Source organism: Leguminivora glycinivorella, chromosome Z, assembly GCF_023078275.1.
Source record: "Leguminivora glycinivorella isolate SPB_JAAS2020 chromosome Z, LegGlyc_1.1, whole genome shotgun sequence".
Taxonomy (NCBI): domain Eukaryota; kingdom Metazoa; phylum Arthropoda; class Insecta; order Lepidoptera; family Tortricidae; genus Leguminivora; species Leguminivora glycinivorella.
The window spans coordinates 51,267,847-51,287,928 of record NC_062998.1 but is presented as its reverse complement, the minus strand read 5'-3'; the positions used below and the strand labels follow the sequence as shown (position 1 = coordinate 51,287,928).

Here is a 20,082-nt window from a genome sequence, read left to right as displayed (position 1 = left end):
CTTTTGGTTCAATATTATACTAATTAGCGGTAAGCGGTGTGGGCCACACATATTGTAAACGTTGTATTAATTAATGACTTACTAAGCACATCTTGTAGTGGCTGTTTGTTTACCCCAATAAATAGAAAAAAAAAATTGGAATCCTTCGCTTGCTCGGGTATCAATATTGGCACGTGCGGTTAAACTACTTTGCCCCCTTGTAAAACAAATAACTGTTTCACCACATCGACTTGTAAGAGCCCTCTTGGTTATTCGAAAACGGATAGCAAAATTGAATTTTATCCAATAGAGTGAAAAGTAATTTCATACAAATTTTAACTTGATGTACCTATTTAGCTAACTGGTAGATTCTACCTACAGATGATGAATGATTTTGAATCATAATACGTATCATGGTACCGTACATTATGCGGCGGTCTGGGCTCTTGCTCTATAATGTAATTCGGTGTATTATGCGACCATCATTACATCATTGCAATGATTCGGCTTTGCATCATACTATTTAGTCACAATTATTTTCCGAAAATTATTCGAGATTATCTGTTATTTAGTTTACATTACTTATTAATACAGTATTATTAATCCGTGTGTATTAATTACGATGTAAGTATTTTAAAAACGTAATAGTTTTGGGTTCAGCATTTTGCTTTAGTAAAAAGCTGTAAATAATAGGAGGATCATTAGGACCTGTATTTTAAAGAGTTCATGCATACTTGACTGTTTTAATTAATATTTATTCATCCCAAAACGATATTTTCTATAGAACCATTGAATAGTTCACAGAACTAGATTTAGATAAAAGAAACAAGTTTATCTATTTGTATAGGGGCCGAGCGTGTCAGATTTTGTACTGAAGTTGTTACTTGCCTGTGATTTTAAATATGTCTCAGGTCCTTGAGTGTTCATAATTTTTGTGTTGTTTGCAATTAAATATCACGTAACGAGGCATTCTTTATGTTTTTGTTGACTTCAACTTACAAAAATATACGCCCGAAAGATGCAAACTGCGATTAAATATGGACAACTCAGTAAACGTAGATACGTTTACTTGATCTATGGTATATATATGACATCTGTGGAATAGTCACTGTCATTAATAATTTTAGTTATTTCATTTTGTTAGTTTTAAGATTTAGTTTAATTTAGATTCGTTTTAAATTTAATTTTAATTTATTTATTAATTTGTTTATCGTTATTTATGTAGTTGTTATGTTTGTGCAGATTAAAATAAATTTATAAATAAGTCACAGAGAAAATACTCACGCAGAGCTTGGTCTCGACTCATCGCGGCCCCTCGTGACGTGGACTTTGGATGAAGAGTAGGCTCTGCCCATGCAGTTGACGGCCTCGCAGGTATACGTTCCGAGGGACGTCGGGTCTTCTGCGCTGGCCGTGAGGGCGAAAACGTCGCCGGCTTTTATTTCACGGCTATCCTGTTGGGGAAAGCGATACGATATAATACCGGAACACACATCCCATACAACCCACAAAATTAAAATTTTGAAAAAAAACCCCAACCGCGACATAGTAGACCGATTTTCATGAAACACGGCTAAGAACACTCCCGACTAACTCAGCTTTCAGATAAAAAAACTAAATCTTAATCGGTTAATCCGTTCGAGAGCTACGATGCCACAGACAGACACACACACAGACAGACAGACAAACAGACAAACAGGCAGACACGTCAAACTTATAATTAACACCCGTCACCCCGTCGTTTTTGCGTCTGGGGTTAAAAAGATAGTCGCTCCCGTCCCGTGTAAATATAAAGAGAGAGAGAGAGAGAGAGAGAGAGAGAGAGAGAGAGAGAGAGAGAGATTTGTAGCTCATAGCTCGGCTACGAACTATGTATAACTCGCCCGCGCTATCATCGCGTCTCTTACCTCAAACAACCTCAACACGGGTGTGGGTACACCACCTTACACTCGAGGGAGACTGTGCCCTGTTCAGTCAAGATTGCCCGTAGCTCCTTCAACTCTGGTAAGTATATAGGTTAAGAGATACCTTACACTCAATAGTAATGTTAACTTACCTTAAACCACCTCAGCACGGGTGTGGGCACACCGACCACCTTACACTCGAGGGAGACTGTGCCCTGTTCAGTCAAGATTGCCCGTAGCTCCTTCAACTCTGGTAAGTATATAGGTTAAGAGATACCTTACACTCAAAAGTAATGTTAACTTACCTTAAACCACCTCAGCACGGGTGTGGGCACACCACCTTACACTCGAGGGAGACTGTGTCCTGTTCAGTCAAGATTGCCCGTAGCTCCTTCAACTCTGGTAAGTATATAGGTTAAGAGATACCTTACACTCAATAGTAATGTTAACTTACCTTAAACCACCTCAGCACGGGTGTGGGCACACCGACCACCTTACAATCGAGGGAGACTGTGCCCTGATCAGTCAAGATTGCCCGTAGCTCCTTCAACTCTGTTATATAGGTTAAGAGATACCTTACACTCAATAGTAATGTTAACTTACCTTAAACCACCTCAGCACGGGTGTGGGCACACCGACCACCTTACACTCGAGGGAGACTGTGCCCTGTTCCTCAGCACGGGTGTGGGCACACCGACCACCTTACACTCGAGGGAGACTGTGCCCTGTTCAGTCAAGATTGCCCGTAGCTCCTCTACGAACTCCGGTCGCTTGTAGGCTTTGGGCACTGTAACAAAAACAATAACATAAATAAATATATATATGGATGGTCAACCAAATCTTAGCAAAAGGCGTCAAATTTTAAAAATGTAGGGCTCACCGGCCATCTGTTTTCATCAAAGAGAGTTACTGTCAAAGTAATCACAGTGCATAGACTGCCATCTCTCGACACAAGCTTAAAACTTTTGAACCTCAGTGTTGACAATTTGGCCCAAAGTGTTAGCTTGATATGTGTTAAAATGTCAAAGCCGAGCGTCCCCCAAAGGTGTAACGCCATCTAGGCCACCGTACGTTTCTCTAGGGCTTTGAGGTACGTTTTTTTCTAAGACTTTATCCGTCTAGATGGAGTTACATATGTCTTTGGTCTTCATAAAGCACGTAAACCTTGAGGTTGGCGTCGACAAGCCATAGTACTTAAAAATTTATTGATAATGTAGGGGCGAAGCGAAGGTTTAATTCGCATAGAAAATTTGAACTTCTATGTAAGGGGGCGGGAGGCCTGAGATTCACGCTCGTGAAGTGAGCTCAGGGTTGGTTCTCATACTGTGAGGTCAGGCGAAGCGAGACTCGAGACTCTGTTATGCAGGGCAACTGACACCACCACTCCGTAGTAGTAGACTCGGCAACATACCCAGCACATTAAGGTGCGCGGTGTGGTGCAAAGCTTGAAACTCAAGCTCGTGAGCGTCTGTTATGTAGGGCACCTGCGGTCTTTCATACGGTATCTTTGCTTCGCGCATACAGGTAACCTTGTCAGAGACCGCTCCTAGAGTAGACTACAACACAACATAGCCATCACATTAAGGAGACACACTGACGCAAGCCGCGTCCCAGTTGCCATCCCTGACTACTGTAGAGACCCGCTCCATCTTCAGAACACACGCCGTTTAATACAGTGGCGCCCATCTGTTAGCTCACACTCGAGCTCGTGAAGACCTCACTGTTATTCAGGGCACCTGCGGTCTTTCTCACTGTACTCACTTACACTCAAATTTGACGACCGGTCTGGCCTAGCTGGTAGTGACCCTGCCTGCTAAGCCGCGGTCCTGGGTTCGAATCCCGGTAAGAGCATTTATTTGTGTGATGATCACAGATATTTGTTCCTGAGTCATGGATGTTTTCTATGTATGTATTTGTATATTAAATATATCGTTGTCTGAGTACCCACAACACAAGCCTTCTTGAGCTTACCGTGGGACTCAGTCAATGTGTAAGATGTCCTATAATATTATGTATATTATTTTCTTTATCTTTCGTCTTAAGTTAGGCTGTTTATAATATGAATATAAAAGTAAAGACACCCCTAGAGTAGACTGCAGACCATACCCAGCATATTGTAATCTTCCCTTATCTGGTGGTATATCGCAACTAGCTGTTCCAGGCCGTGTCACGCTCCTTGTGTAGACTATTATCTGTGGACAAATTACATACCCAGCACACTTCTAGTAGAGCCGTGCATTATCTGTGGACAACACTGGAGCTCATGGATTGAGGTCTTTCACACTGTACGCGCAGACAAGATAGATAGTCAGAGACACCACCGCTGGAGTAGACTACAAGGTACTACAACATACCCAGCACATTAAGGTGCGCGGCGCAGCTGGCGCGTCCGCCCCGGTTTTCAGCCGCGCAGGTCCAGCGGCCTGCATCATCTACGCTGACGCAAGCCACGTCACAGCACCAGAAGTTACCAACCCTGACTAGGGGTCAGCTCCGTCTACGACCAGCTGTAATCTGCTATAGCTCTCACTCCTTCTTCGCTCCCGCATAAAAACCTTGTCGAAGACATACCCAGCACATTAAGGTGCGCGGCGCAGCTGGCGCGTCCGCCCCGGTTTTCAGCCGCGCAGGTCCAGCGGCCTGCATCATCTACGCTGACGCAAGCCACGTCACAGCACCAGAGTTACCAACCCTGACTAGGGGTCAGCTCCGTCTACCACCAGCTGTAATCTGCTATAGCTCTCACTCCTTCTTCGCTCCCGCATAAAAACCTTGTCGAAGACACCACCACTCCTAACCACCACCAGCACATTATGCGGCACAGCTCGTGCTAAGCCAGACACTGGAGCTCATGGATTGAGCTCCGTTATGCAGGGCACCTGCGGTCTTTCACATTGTACGCGCAAACAAGATAGATTGTCAGAGACACCACCGCTGGAATAGACTACAAGTACTATAACATACCCAGCACATTAAGGTGCGCGGCGCAGCTGGCGCGTCCGCCCCGGTTTTCAGCCGCACAGGTCCAGCGGCCTGCATCATCTACGCTGACGCAAGCCACGTCACAGCACCAGAAGTTGCCGTCGCGGACCAGGGACACGCGCTCCGCCTCCAGCAGGCGGCGCTCGTTGCGGTACCAGGTCACCTGGAAAGAATTATAGGATTACTAGCTTTTGCCCGCGGCATCGCTCGCGTTAGAAAGAGACAAAAAGTAGCCTATGAAACTGAGGTCTTCTCTCCTCGATAACAAGCCAAGGTCAACAGGTGCAAGCTATTAGTAACGTAAACATAACAGCCGACGAGAACGCCGCACGCATGTTATCGAGGAGTGTGAGTACCTACCTTATCATTATTTAATTGATTTAGCCTACGCGTAAGTTCCTATAGTATGTATGTAATTATGTAAATAGGTTAAGATATACAATTTAAGATTGTTTAAAAAATGAGCGCATCTTGCCATTAAACGTAACAGTTTGGCAAGTTAATTCATGTACAAAATTAGTTTAAGTTGTTTTTTTTTTCAAAAAAAAAAAAAAATACTCTCCATCCCTTCAACTATCTCCACTTAAAAAATCATGTCAATCGTCTCTCCACTTTGCCGTGACAGGCGGACAAACAAACAGACACACACACTTTCCCATTTATAATATTAGTATGGATTTCAACTAGGAAGTGGAAGAGCTAGGCGAACTTTTCTTGATCAAATCGGGGAAATATTGCAAAAAGGCCATCAGAAGTACTCGAAACCGACGAGCGTGTATGAGAAACGTTATTAAAGTGTGTGAAGCGAAAGTGGTTTGTCAGGATCGTAGTAAATGGAAACCCGTGATCTCTGCCTACCCCTCTGGGAAACAGGTGTGATTGTATCTTAAGGTGCGTACCATAGAGGAATAAGTAAGGGCCTGGCCACATGGGCGCGTTGCGGCGACGCACCGCAAAAATTCTGCGTTGCGGTGCCGCGCCGCCAGTTTTTGCGGCAGGAAATGTGCGGCGCGGCACCGCGACGCAAGAACTCGCAGTGCGTCGACACACCGCAAAAACCCGCGGTTATTAACTACTAATATGTACATTTATATTTCTGTCTAGTGATTACGACATATTTATATAAATAAGGTTTGGCCTATTTAACTTCTTTTATAAGCCATACACAAAAAAAATCGAATAAAAATCGAATAAATCGATAAAAATATTTTTTTTATTTTCACATAAAATTTAATGCCTAACGATTCCATTCTTATTCAGTAGGTAATAGGTACCAATAGTTTCCTAGATGTCAACTTACGATAATGTATTAAAAGCCGCAAAAAAAAACATCCCATATATTCACTATGGAAAAAGGTAGGAGCACGGTAAAAATAATGAAAAAAATCTATCACCATTTTTTTTTTAATATGAAACAACCTAATTAAAAAAGAAGATTTTTAGTAGCATATTGAAAAATTCGAAAATTGCTTAGTATTTTGTCTTGAAAAACTGTACTAAATCTACTATTAATTCAATGTTTATGATGTTTAGAAAAAAAATTATCACCAAGCAAAGAAGGGTTAAATATAAATAACACGAAGTTTAATTCGAACAAAACAGTTCACAATTATTTTGCGAGTAGCGGCGAGGCACCGCGAGTTTTGGCGGCGCGGCGACGCGCCGTAAAAAATCTGCGTTGCGCGGGTATTTGCGGTGCGTCGACGTACCGCGAGTTCTTGCGTCGCGGTGCCGCGCCGCAGATTTCCTGCCGCAAAAACTGGCGGCGCGGCACCGCAACGCAGAATTTTTGCGGTGCGTCGCCGCAACGCGCCCATGTGGCCAGGCCCTAAGGAAAGAGTTGTAATTCTATACATAATTATCAGTACCACTACTCGACACTAGGTGTCAACAGTGTTACGTCTGCCAAAAAGGAATTATTAAAACAGTTTACAACTTATATTATAAGCAGAAGGAAATGAAAACAAAATACTGATTAATACTATTGTAATATGTATTAGCTAAAAATTGTTGAACATTAGACTTCTCGTTCGTCGCGATAGTATGTAGAAGTACTGATATTTACGCTATTTGACGCGTGATTGAGGCGTGATTCATAAAATTCATAATAACGCTAGATGTCACTACAAATAACTCGCATTTACTGATGTATGGAGATACAAATCTTGCCCTATGGTGCGTACTGGACTACCCGTGCCTGGTAATAATGCAACAAAGAGAAGTTTCTTGTACTTATTTCGAATGTTCTCAAAGTTTTCGGTATAGTTCTTCGCACATTTATTGCCCTTTTTAGGGTTCCGTAGTCAACTAAGAACCCCTATAGTTTCGCCATGTCTGTCCGTCCGTCCGTCCGTCCGTCCGCGGATAATCTCAGTGACCGTTAGCACTAGAAAACTGAAATTTGGTACCAATAAATTACCAATATGTATAATGTATGGTAAAATAAAAAGTGGAAAAAAATGTTTTGTTAGGTACCCCCTAGACCCTACATTTTTAAATACCTACAACAATTTTTTTTTATTCCACCAACGGTTTATTTTGGATAGGTATTTAAAAATGAATACGGGTTCACTAAAATCCTTTTTTGATAATATTAATATTTTCGGAAATAATCGCTACTAAAGGGAAAAAAGAATGTGCCCCCCCCTCTAACTTTTGAACCATAATTATGTTTAAAAAATATGAAAAATATCACATAAAAAGTAGAACTAAGTATATAAAGACTTTCTATGAAAATTGTTTTGAACTTGATAGGTTCAGTAGTTTTTGAGAAAAATACGGAAAACTACGGAACCCTACACTGAGCGTGGCCCGACACGCTCTTGACCGTTTTTTTTTTAGGGTTAATTTCTATGACATTATCGTAACTAAAACACCAAATGAAGCGATCGTCGTCTGTTGAGAACATTGCGTAATGCATCCTAATCTTGAATGAGAATTTTGTTAGACGCTGGTAGCCTAGCGGTAAGTACGCGCAACTTTCGTTCCGGAGGTCGCAGGTTCGACCCCGGCTCATACCAATGAGTTTTTCAGAATTTATGTGCGAAATGTCATTTGATATTTGCCAGTCGCTTCTCGGTGAAGGAAAACATCGTAAGGAAACCGGACTAATTCCAATAAGGTCTCGTTTACCCTTCGGGTTGGAAAGTCAGATGGCAGTCGCTTTCGTAAAAACTAGTGCCTACGCCAAATCTTGGGATTAGTTGTCAAAGCGGACCCCAGGCTACCATGAGCATGCTATTAAGATGGCTAATTAAGGAGTACCCTCTCTTTGAATAATACCTGTAATATAACCCTTATTATGGCAAAATAAATAAATTTATTGATTGAATGATTGAGCCGTGGCAAATGCCGGGATAACGCAAGGAGGACGACGATTTGCTTAACCGTCTATATTTTGATCAGTATATTATTATGTTTACTACAAGATAAAGCGTAATTATTTGATGTCAATAGGTACTAATTGGAAAACAAGCAATAATTAGGCAATTACTCGACTACTAAGAAAAACAAAGACGACTCGAAAAAATATTTTTGAACGGTTAATACAATTTCAGCTTATAATCCATAGCATAAAGTTGATTATAACAGTACAAATGGTTTGTTTATTCATTAAAAGCTCTTTAAATACGCCGTTCCTTTCCTTCAAGGACATCAACGGAAAATCTTGTAAGTAAATAACATCTTATCGATCTTCGTATTTTCGGATAACACGTTTGTTCGACAGCCGTCCTAATTGTCCCAGAGCTGTAAGAACCTCTTTTTGACACATGACAGCGTCCACAAAACGTAAACTCGCGCAACCTAATGAAAAATGTTATATAAAATCCTGTAATAATATTTGAATAATCAATTACTTAAAAACAATATTTCGCTTGCTTTAAACATAATCTAACACTGTACATTTTTGCGGATCTTCGTTAGTAAGTATTTTACGATATTAATTTATCACGCAGGATTTACTTATCTGTCATTTCGATTCAAATGACATTTCAGTAAGTTGATAGAAATCGTATATTTGTTTAAGCGCCTCCTTGTTCATAGGGCCTAATCGATTCAACCAATTCGAAATTAATCGTTAGATTTGGCAAACGATCGATACGTCTTAGCTACATCGCAACATTCTTCAAAACAAATGTGTCAAAAATGTGAACTCACAGATCCGGGCCGGGACATACCTAGTTCTAGCTGAAGTGAGAATCGTTGACGCTAAGGCCGTTTTCACATTATCCGATCCGATATCGGATGTCGGACCGACATCCTACATCCGATAAACGCTTCCGATAGTGTCGGATGTCGGTCCGATAAAACGCATTGTTCCAAATCAATGAAGTATGATTTTGTATCAAAAAATATTTAAAAAATGGTTTATATTTAATAATTATAAGCACTATATCCTAAATACTATATTGTAAAATTAAGATAACGAGCATAAAAAATACTCAGAGTGTCAGGCAAAATAAATAATTTTACATTCAACTATATCTACTAAAAGATGAAAAAACTAGTATCCGCAATTCGGACCGATGCATTACAATACAACCTTTTTTTTTCAATGGGAATTTTCAACTAATTTGAATTTCGATCATTAGCAGCTGTTTAATAGACGCCATTTTTGTCACGCACACTACTACAAACGTATATATACATTATATACGCACACAAACAAATATTATCGACCGACAACTGGCGGGGGGTCCGGCATGCCAAAAAATGTCGGAAGCGTCCTGCCGATATCGGCAGTTCCATGGTGCCTCGGACAAAAACTGTTGTAGGAAAGTGCCATCGGCATTAAATCCGCAATTTTTGCGTTTTATATCGATTTTTAGTAATGATGATCTATAAATACATAAATGAAGACCTGAAAGCGCATAAATCTTCCTACATCCGATATCGGATCGGCTAATGTGAAAACGGCCTAAAAGGGGACCGAAACGCAGTCGGACTGTCGCGACACTTCAATTTGCACAGCCGAATGCACAAACGGCACAAACGCTCACGGAACGCTCAGGATAATATCTCTTTCGTAGCTATCTATCTCTATCGCTCTTGCGTATTGGGGCGATCAAATATATTGAAAGAGGCGCATTCCTAGCACACAGTCTTAGCTCGTGTATGTGAACGCGTACTATGTTTGTATGAGTGAAATATGACAGGTCGACTGTTCGTGTTTTTGACAGGCGGTCACTGTGAGGTAACCGAGAGGACGGGCGGCACTTTCAGCGGGGAGCGGGAGTGACCATACTGTACGATAGTACTTTTTATTATACTGTGGTATTGGCGCGACAGAGCCAGACTACATGGGCCATGAAAAGGGACAGATTTTTTTTTCAAAGTTGTCCACCCCATTTTTTAATTTAATTTGGAAAGCTTCTTGTTACCTTTTTTTATAAGGTGGTTTCGGGTCACTTGGTCAGAATCGCGAGCTCTTTCAATTCTAATAGTCGTCTTGAGAAAAAAGTGTCCCTAATAGGAGAAAAAAAGTGTTTTTTTCCCATTCCGTTACTATTTTTTCATACATTATTTTGTATGTCGTTAACGGAATGGAAGGTTCGAAAAAATGTATGGAATTGTTGAGACATTTTTTTTCTCCTATCAGGATTGAAAGAGCTCGCGATTCTGAGTATTAATCGCGTAAAAAATATCCATGTTACAAAAAAAGTGGGGTGGACAACTTTGAAAAAAATGGCCCACATTTCTGTGGCATTTCGGTGGCGTTTCGCGTCGCAGAAATGCCATTCGGCTACGGCACCAGGGGCCCATTCCTCGAAAAACCTTCTCCTTCGAATTTTTACGGAAACGTTCCTAGTTGTCATGCCAGTTCTGACAGTGACGTCTTGTACTGAGACTGATTGAAGTAGCATGACACGTTCGTACGTTTCCAGTAAGAATACGTTCCTACGAGAACGCACCACCTATTGCTACGCACACAGTCTAAGCTCGTGTAGGCAAACGCGTACCATGCTTGTACGAGTGAGATATGACAGGTCGACTGGTCACGGTTTGACAGGCGGTAACTGTGAGGTAGCCGAAGGCGGGTGGGCGGCACTTTCAGCGGGGTGTGGCCATACTTTTTTTTTATATATTATAGGACAGTCTTACACAGATTGACTGAGTCCCACGGTAAGCTCATGATGGCTTGTGTTGCGGGTACTCAGACAACGATATATATAATATACAAATACTTATATACATAGAAAACATCCATGACTCAGGAACAAATATCTGTGCTCATCACACAAATACATAAATGCCCTTACCGGGATTCGAACCCGGGACCGCGGCGTAGCACAGGCAGGGTCACTACACGCCAGGCCAGACCGGTCGTCATACTACGATATTACTCTTTATTATACTGTATCTAGCAGTCTGTAGTCCGTGGCCTGTCAATGTGTGTCGTATGGGTAACCATGGCAACACACTAATGATATTAGACGGACACTGTTCGATAATTGGGCCCTTAAAGAGCGATAGGGATACCTACGCTAAAGAAGCGTAAGATGAAGCGAAGCGATTTCGAAGATAGTGAAAACTTTGAAAAACCATGACCAGGGGGCCGATTTTTGAGTCTCACTGTCACTAAAACACCGGTTGAAAACGGTGAATTCGAACGCCGTGAGACTCAAAAATCGGCCCCCAGCTGGTTGAAATGCAATTAAACACCAATAATAGCTTTTCAAATAAACAGATAGCCAACCTACTTCGGTTTTGGTCGACCTAAACAGCCCGTCGTCACTCCATATATAGTATGATCACCCAGGCAAGCGATGGTTGCCAACATTACAGCGAAAAAAAATACTTCATGTTAAAGAAAAGTGATGTTATATTTTGCTTTTTAACCGACTTCAAAAAAAGGAGGAGGTTCTCAATTCGACTGATTTTTCTTTTTTTTTGTATGTATGTTACTCGATATCTCCGAGAATCGTGGACCGATTTTCAAAATTTTTTTTTGATCGAACGGGTATAACCCCGAGATGGTCCCATTGGCATCAAGTTGGGGTCTGATGATGGGATCTTGGAGAAATCGAGGGTACTCTTCAGATGTTATAGGCACATGTAATGTTTTTAGTGTATTTTTCAAAGGTACACCAGTATTTACGCCTGATGGTAATAATTTTATGTGGCTGAGCTGATGATGGAAGGTCAACTCCTCAATGGTTAGGAGTTAAAGGATAATTCTTTCACTACTGTACAGTATATATTCGGACTGATACATATAATATCACTAGGAACCACTAAAAATCAACAAATAAATAAACTTTTTAACAAAAAATAAAACCGCCTTCAAAAATAAGCGTGTTACAAAACACGGAGAAACTAAAAAGCCAAAAATAATAAACCTTTAAATTCAGATTTCTTATCGGATTGCAATAATCTAAACATCCAAATTATAAACAAATCAATTATTTTTGGAGTCGGGGCCAGCCTGCGTATGGTTGGGTGGTGCAAACAGGAAATAGCAAGGCGACGAACAGGTCTGGTACCGACTACAAAAATAATTGATTTGTTAAATATATATAATATTATAAATGGGAAAGTGTGTGTGTCTGTTTGTTTGTCCGTCTTTCACCGCAAAACGGAGAGACGAATTGACCTGATTTTTACAGGATGGAGAGTGACATAGGCTACTTTTTGTCTCTTTCTATCCCCCCACTTCTTTAAAATGGGGAGTGGAAGTTTGTATGGAGTATTAAGCAATTTTCGAATTTAACGCGAGCGAAGCCGCAGGTAAAAGCTAGTAAATATTGGTTTCATAAGTCATATTCTATAGAAAACCAACTTTTATAGATAGATAGATAAATGATTTATTGTCACAACATGGTCGTTACAATCCACAGAACTTAATTTAGATAGAAGAAACAAATTCATATATTTGTATAGGGCCGAGCGTGTCAAATTTGTACTGAAGTTGATTCTTGCACTGTAATTTTAAATATGTCTCAGGCTCTTGATTGTTCATAATTTTGGTGTTGTTGCAATTGAATATCACGTAACGAGGCATTTTTTATCGTTTTGGGTGACTTCAACTTACAAAAATTGACGCCTTGAAAGCTGCAAGCTGCGAGTAAAGACGGACAACTCAGTGGATTTCACTGAGTTCATTTAACACGCTAAGTAGATACGTTTGCTTGATCTATGGTATATATGACATCTGTGTTACAATCAGTACCTTATGAATATTTATTGTGCCAATTTTGATATGAGTCTAGTAGCCTATTATCTACGATACCCTAAAATCAACCTTGGACTAAGGAATGTACGATTCGGCCGAATGACATAGTAATTCTATTTTCACGAATCCGTTTCACACATTAAAAAGAACAAACATAATACGCACGTGAGCGTTATGTCATCGGCGCAGAGTTGTTTTTGAGTGATTCGAATGTATTGTTGTTGTGGTGAATGTTTGTGTGTAGGAACAGTGATGGGTGTAGGAAATAAAAAAAACATTCAGCCGAATTGAGACTCTCCTCCTTTTTTTGAAGTCGGTTAAAAAGTATTATGAAAGTACTGTTAAAAGAAAATAATGTAAGAGAGACAGCCTATCGGTGAAGGCATAGATTAAAATAAGAATATCATACCATCACATACATTAAAATGCGACCGCCTAAGAACGCGCATACTATACACCACACATAGACGGCGCCACAAAAAACAATGTCTTGTAGCTTTCGATTATACTTGTAGATGGCGTTAATTGTCACTTTTGACATAGATTTATGGCTCGAAAGTGACACTTAACGCCAATCTACAAGTGATCGATGGCAACAAGGCATTTTTTGTGACGCCATCGCCATCTATGTGTGGTGTAGTGTATGCGCGTTCTTAGGCGGTCGCATTTAAGTGTATGGGATGGTATTATGATCTTCTTATATTTAATCTATGGTGAAGGGCATACATACGTATATTTAAAATACTTTAAATGGGCTTGTTAAATTATTATTTTTATTTCAAGGAGCTGTTCGTTACAACTGATCTGAATGCATTCGCTGCTTCCATTCGAATGCCCCGTCAAGAGTTCGTTCTCCTTAACGTTTAGATTACTAGCTTTTTTTTTACCATGATTTTAATAAAGAAATATGTCATTTGTTCTTATAAAACACAAAACACGCAAAAATATTTGAGGAAAATATGATTTTGTCCACTTCCAGGCTGCGAACAGCGCCATCTAGTTTTAAGCCTAAAAGGTCCATACATTTCAGGGGTACGCTTTTTTGTATGGGCTTTGTCAGTCCAGTATTAAACCGGTCTTGCTTATGAACTTGCGCGCGTCCGCGCGACAAGGCAAGTTGTGCTAGAGGGGCAGGCAAAATGCTTAAATAGGGGGTTATCACCCTAGTGTGTAGTTTTATGTAGGTGTTTCACGCATATAATAGTTGGAATTCGTTTTATTTGTGTTCAATACGCTTTGATCGTATTGTCATGAATCCTGTACAGAATTTTCAAATAATAATAAAACCCAAAACAATGAACGACATATTTTCACGTTTCTCTGATCGTTTTCACAGCCGTATAAAATTGTTTTATCCGCAAATTCTATGGCATACCTAAAAGCGTGAAAAATGGGGTATAATTTTACAAAAGTGCCTCTAGTTTTTTTAAAAGTTGTGCATAATGTTTTAAAATTCATTTGTTTATTTCAAACAAATCGAATCGACTCGCAGATAGAAGCTTATTTAAAAAACTGGAATGTATTTGATGTGTGTGTGTGTAGGTATGTATGTTGTTTATTCGTGTTCTCTAAATAAACCCCTTGAATGTGTGAACTGTTCTATATTTGGATATATAAAAATAACTATTATCAATACACCACATGGGAGTCTTGGGAGTACTGCTCACGTGAGTCTTAACGCCATTCTTGCCAGGTGCAGTAGTCGAATGGCTTTTCTGCGACGCGAAACGCGAAACGAAACGCCGCGAAAGGTAGTCAGGCTCTGCCGCGCCAATATATGTAGCGATTTCAGAGGGGGTAAAGTCTGATACAACCACACTTACTTTGCAGTCAGTGGAGCTGAGTATCTCCACCAGAAACCGGGTTCTGGTGCCCACTTTGACAGTGAGGTCTTGCAGCCGCCGCATGAACGCGGGCGGGTCGTCGCCGCTTGCCTCGTCCGCGGCAACTTCGAGGCGCACGCGCGCCGTGTCCCTGCCTGCTGCATTGCTCGCCTGAAAAAAAATAGCAGGTCACTATAGGACAGGTTATTAATAAGTTACTAACGTAACAGATCAGAAGACATATGTAGCTCCGTATAGACAGATAGTCTAAGAAAAAAACGTACCTCAGTACCATACAGAAAAAGGTACGGTGGCCTAGATGGCATTACACCTTTGGGGTACGCTCAGCTAGATGGCGCTAATATTAATATTTGACGTTTTAAAACATATCAAGCTAAGAATATGGGCCAAATTGTCAAAGCTGAGGTTCAAAAGTTTCAAGCCTGTGTCAAGAGATGGCAGTCTATGCAATGTGGTTAAAATGTCAAATATTAATATTAGCGCCATCTAGCCGAGCGTTCCCCAAAGGTGTAACGCCATCTAGGCCACCGTACCTTTCTCTCTAGGGCTTTGAGGTACGTTTTTTCTTAGACTATCCGTCTATACGGAGTTACATATGTCTTTGTCAATACTGATACCCGAGTAAGCAATATATTCCAAAATTGTAAAGAGCTCCACACTCAGGTGATAAATTACGTCCAGAACAGTGACATTTGGTGCAGTGGAACTGCTGATGAAGATCGTGGCCCGTTTCTCGAAAGGTACAAGCCTTGTATTACAAGTGTGTTTCCATGACAACCCATACGATTTGACAGTTCGCGCACTTGTAATACAAGGCTTGTCGGGGCCGATCCTTTCGGAGAAAGCGCGGCGGCGAGAGCCGATCGGAACCGCCTTAGAAATCTGTAAATCTGAACGGCACACTTAGGCCGGCAACAGACAGTCTTAAAAATTCATAATCTTAGAAAAGATTTGTATGCAAACTGACACTGACAGATCTGTCAGTGTCAGTTTGAACTGTCAGTTTGCATACAAATCTTTTCTAAGATTATGAATTTTTAAGACTGTTGCCGGCCTTATAGTGACTTTGGTATTTTTATAAAAATAGCATGCATTTAAGGCATTTAAGTTCATAAAAGTGACATTTATTTATTAGTTATGTTTGTTAAGAATAAGTTTTGAGTTTTCAAGTCAAATTTTGTCAAACTTCGATTTCTTATAATCGGATTCATGAAGAATTGTTGAGGAAACACCTCAAACCTTAACGGTATACGTATATTCATTTGTGTTGCCATCAAATAATTAAAGTATAAAAAGCAGTTTTAAAAAAATACCTACATATTTCTATATAATCCAACATTCGCAAGTAGCTTTCAACAGAACCCCAAAGGCGGCGGTTTTTTGTCTTAAAAATTATGATTTATTTATTTGTATGACTTGTTGTCATACAAAAAAAGTCCTTCATACAGAAGTTGAACGAAAAGATTTTTCTTCGTATTTTTAAGGCAACGTCCGAACGTGTCATGCTATTTCAGTCAATCTTAGGCCGTTTTCACATTTTCCGATCCGATATCGGAAGTAAGAAGGATTTCAAAGGAAAAAATCAAAGATGGCGGAGTAAATATATGGCATATCGGTCCGACATCCGATATCGGATCGGATAATGTGAAAACGCACTTAGTGCGAGACGTACCTACTGACACTGTCTGAACTAGCATGACAAATACGAACGTTTCCGGAAAAGTACGAAGGAAAAGCTTTTAGCACTACATCTGTACTGTTTTAAAGACCGTATATGGGTATATGTTAGAGAGAGAGATACATAAGCGCTGGTGGCAAAGCGGTAAGAGCGTGCGACTTTCAATCCGGAGGTCGCGGGTTCAAACCCCGGCTCGCACCAATGAGTTCTTCGGAACTTATGTGCGAAATGTCTTTTGATTGCCAGTCGCTTTTCGGTGAAGGAAAACATCGTGATGAAACCGGCGGACGGAAGGTTAGACGGCAGTTCGTAAAACTAGTGCCTACGCCAAATATTGGGATTAGTTGTGAAAACGGACCCCAGGCTCCCATGAGCCGTGACAAATGCCGGGATAACGCAAGGAGAATGACAATGACTGTTTTAAAAACCGTATATGTTAGAGAGAGATACCTGCAGCGTGTAGATACCGCCATCCTGCTCTCGCGCGGAGGTGACGGTCAGCCTCACGCCACCCGCGGCCTCAGAAACGGTGAAGCGTGAGTCCAAAGACGCTCCCGCTCTGCTCCTGTGGAAACAGTGTGAGTTAGAAAGAGATAAAGATATCCCGTGACCCTGCCTGCTAACGGTGCTGTTACACGGGCAAAACAATTGCCAGCAATTCACATACCATGGATCTCCCCAAGCCGTTGACGCCGCCTTTCGCCGACCAGAAATCGCTCGTTACGGCTCAGCCACGACATTGGTTTAAGCGCGGCAGCGGTAAGCGGCGGCCATACATTGGAGCGAGACACAGCGATGGGACTTTTCATTCGCACGTATGGCTGCCGCTCACCGCTGTCGCGCTTAGATCAATGTCGTGGCTGGGCCGTTAGACCAATGTCGTGGCTGGGCCGTTAGACCAATGTTGTGGCTGGGCCGTTAGTATGCGATTACCGATGCGTACGCGTCTTCATACTAACGAGCGAATTTTGGTCGACTAGAGCCGATTTCGCTTCGATAGGTTTGGGGAAACGCTAAGTCGTGGTCATGGGTTCAAATCCCGGTAAGGGCATTTATTTCAGTGATGAACACATAGACATTTGTTCCCGAGTCATGATTATTTTCTAAATATATTAAATAAATAAAATAATAAATATTTAAAAAATAAATATTGGGGGACACCTTACACAGATCAACTTCGCCCCAAACTAAGCAAAGCTTGTACTATGGGTTCTAAGCGACGAAATACATACTTAAATAGATAAACAAATACTTATATACATAGAAAACATCCATGACTCAGGAACAAAAATCTGTGCTCATCACACAAATAAATGCCCTTACCGGGATTCGAACCCAGGACCGCGGCTTAGCAGGCAGGGTCACTACCGACTGAGCCAGACCGGTTGTCAATTATTTGTATATTATGTATATCGTTGTCTGAGTACCCACAACACTAGCCTTCTTGAGCTTACCGTGGGATGGGACTCAGTCAATCTGTATGAGAATGTCCTATAATATTTATCATTTAAATATTTCAAAAGGTATTAAGACTGCCCTTGAATCATGTAAATATTCTTCTGTGATGGAAAGCCGTATGTTGCAGAACTCAACTCACAAAAATAACTACATACTTTCCATGTTTTTCTTACAATTACACATATTTTTCGACGGTTTTATTTACAGATATGCAATATGCTTTCATTTTGTAGTTTTTCATTAGGGTTAAGAGCATTTAAAACTGGTATGAATTCAATATTTCGCTGGTAATTTTTACAATGGTAAAAATATTGGAAAAATCGAGCGTATTCGAAAAAATACGTACTTGTGTATAAAATATTTCCAATTATTTTCCAATATTTCGTTTTATTAGGCAGGCGTCCGGTTTTTCATCCCATAGCTCATTATTAAGTCCATCGGTTCTATCCAATAGCCTAGTTTATTTTACATCCCATCAACTCTCAAATAGTCCTTGCAGGCTTGCACCCTGTCGTGACGTGACGTGACGCGGGCAATGGCAATGGTAAATTTGTATAATTACATGTATTCTGTAGTAGTAATAAAAAAAATATATTGTAGTATATGTATTGTTTACCTACAAACCTAGGGAAGAGCGGTGCCTCCCAACACAAGCACATTCTGCTTACCGGGAGGCTCCATCCCCTGCATACAATGTACTTGTATTTTCTTGAATAAAGATTTTTTGTATTTTGTATTTTAATAGCAGCATCCGCTCGGTGTACCCCTTACATTTCATTAAAGTGTCAAAATAAAAAGGGCTTCTACGTATCGGCTTCGTCTCCACGCACGCCTCCCAAAGGTCCGGAATACCCAATGGTATCCGTGATAGGAAAGACGTTTTCAATAATAAAAATATTAAGAGAGATAAATTTAATGATTTTTGAATATATGTACATATCGTCGTACTTTGAAAAAATCTCGTATCTTACACTGCTAGGTACTCAAAGTTATAACGCAGTAAGTCTATATGCATTTCATTCCATAGAAAGAACTATAGAAATTTCATGTGTTGAATTAGACAGATATATTATTGTATGTGTTTATAGACCACCATCAGCTGACTTCAGCATATTTGAATATACAATGGAAAATGTTCTGAATTTAGTATGCAAGGGCCAAAAACATGCTATTGTATGTGGAGATTTTAATGTTAACTTGCTCGAGTCATCTAGTAATACTGTTAAAATGTTCTGTTTGTTTAAATCATTTAATTTATTTAATTTATTTCTTGAACCTACCCGGGTAGGTGTGACTAGTGCAACATGCCTAGATAATATTTTTTGTAACTGGGAATGTATAGATAAGAAATTATTTAACTGTTTTCATTCCGATCACAGCGGCCAAAGGGCAGCTTTCTTAAACGTTATTCATGATACTCCACAAACAATAACATATAGACCTATTACTGGATCTCGCTTGGAATCATTCAAAAATGAAATTCTACATAGTTTGACTATAATACCATTTTCGCATTATGACTGTAATCATTTGTATCAAGATGTTTTCAATGTAATTCTTAATCAATTTAATAACAATTTCAAAGTGAAATCTATTAGTGGGTCAAAAGTTAAAACAAAGTTTAGTGAATGGGCTACTGTAGGTATTCACAAAAGTAGAAAAAGACTTTATGAACTTTATGGTGAGAGAGAGCTGAACAAGAATTCAGAATTCCTGGACTATGTAAGAAACTACTCAAGAATCTTCAAGAAAGTGTGTTTAACTGCCAAGAAAAACTTTATTAGTTCTAAATTGAAAGTGTCGGACAACAAAGTGAAAACAACTTGGAGTATTATAAATAAAGAAGCTGGTAAATGTAAATCACGCGATTGTCAAGTCAACATTGTATCAGATAATCAACAAATAGTGTCGAACAGCGATGTTGCCTCGGCATTCGAAGATTATTTCTCAAATATAGCCGTTAATACCACAAAATGTTTACATTCTTCTGCGGCTCAAGCCCATTCATTACTTTGTGCTAATGTTAAGAAATGTAATAATTCATTTGAATTTAGTCAAGTAGAC

At 40.2% G+C, this 20,082-nt stretch overlaps 1 protein-coding gene across 1 annotated transcript in view; it reads right to left on the bottom strand.

The window, feature by feature from the left end:
- The window catches only part of LOC125240515 (titin homolog), a 163,809-nt gene that overhangs the window by 86,164 nt on the left and 57,563 nt on the right, over positions 1–20,082 (bottom strand). The window contains 6 exon segments of the mRNA XM_048148407.1: positions 1,264–1,433; positions 2,487–2,525; positions 2,585–2,670; positions 4,848–5,028; positions 14,862–15,032; positions 17,011–17,125. Of these exon segments, the coding sequence (XP_048004364.1) occupies positions 1,264–1,433; positions 2,487–2,525; positions 2,585–2,670; positions 4,848–5,028; positions 14,862–15,032; positions 17,011–17,125 (762 nt within the window).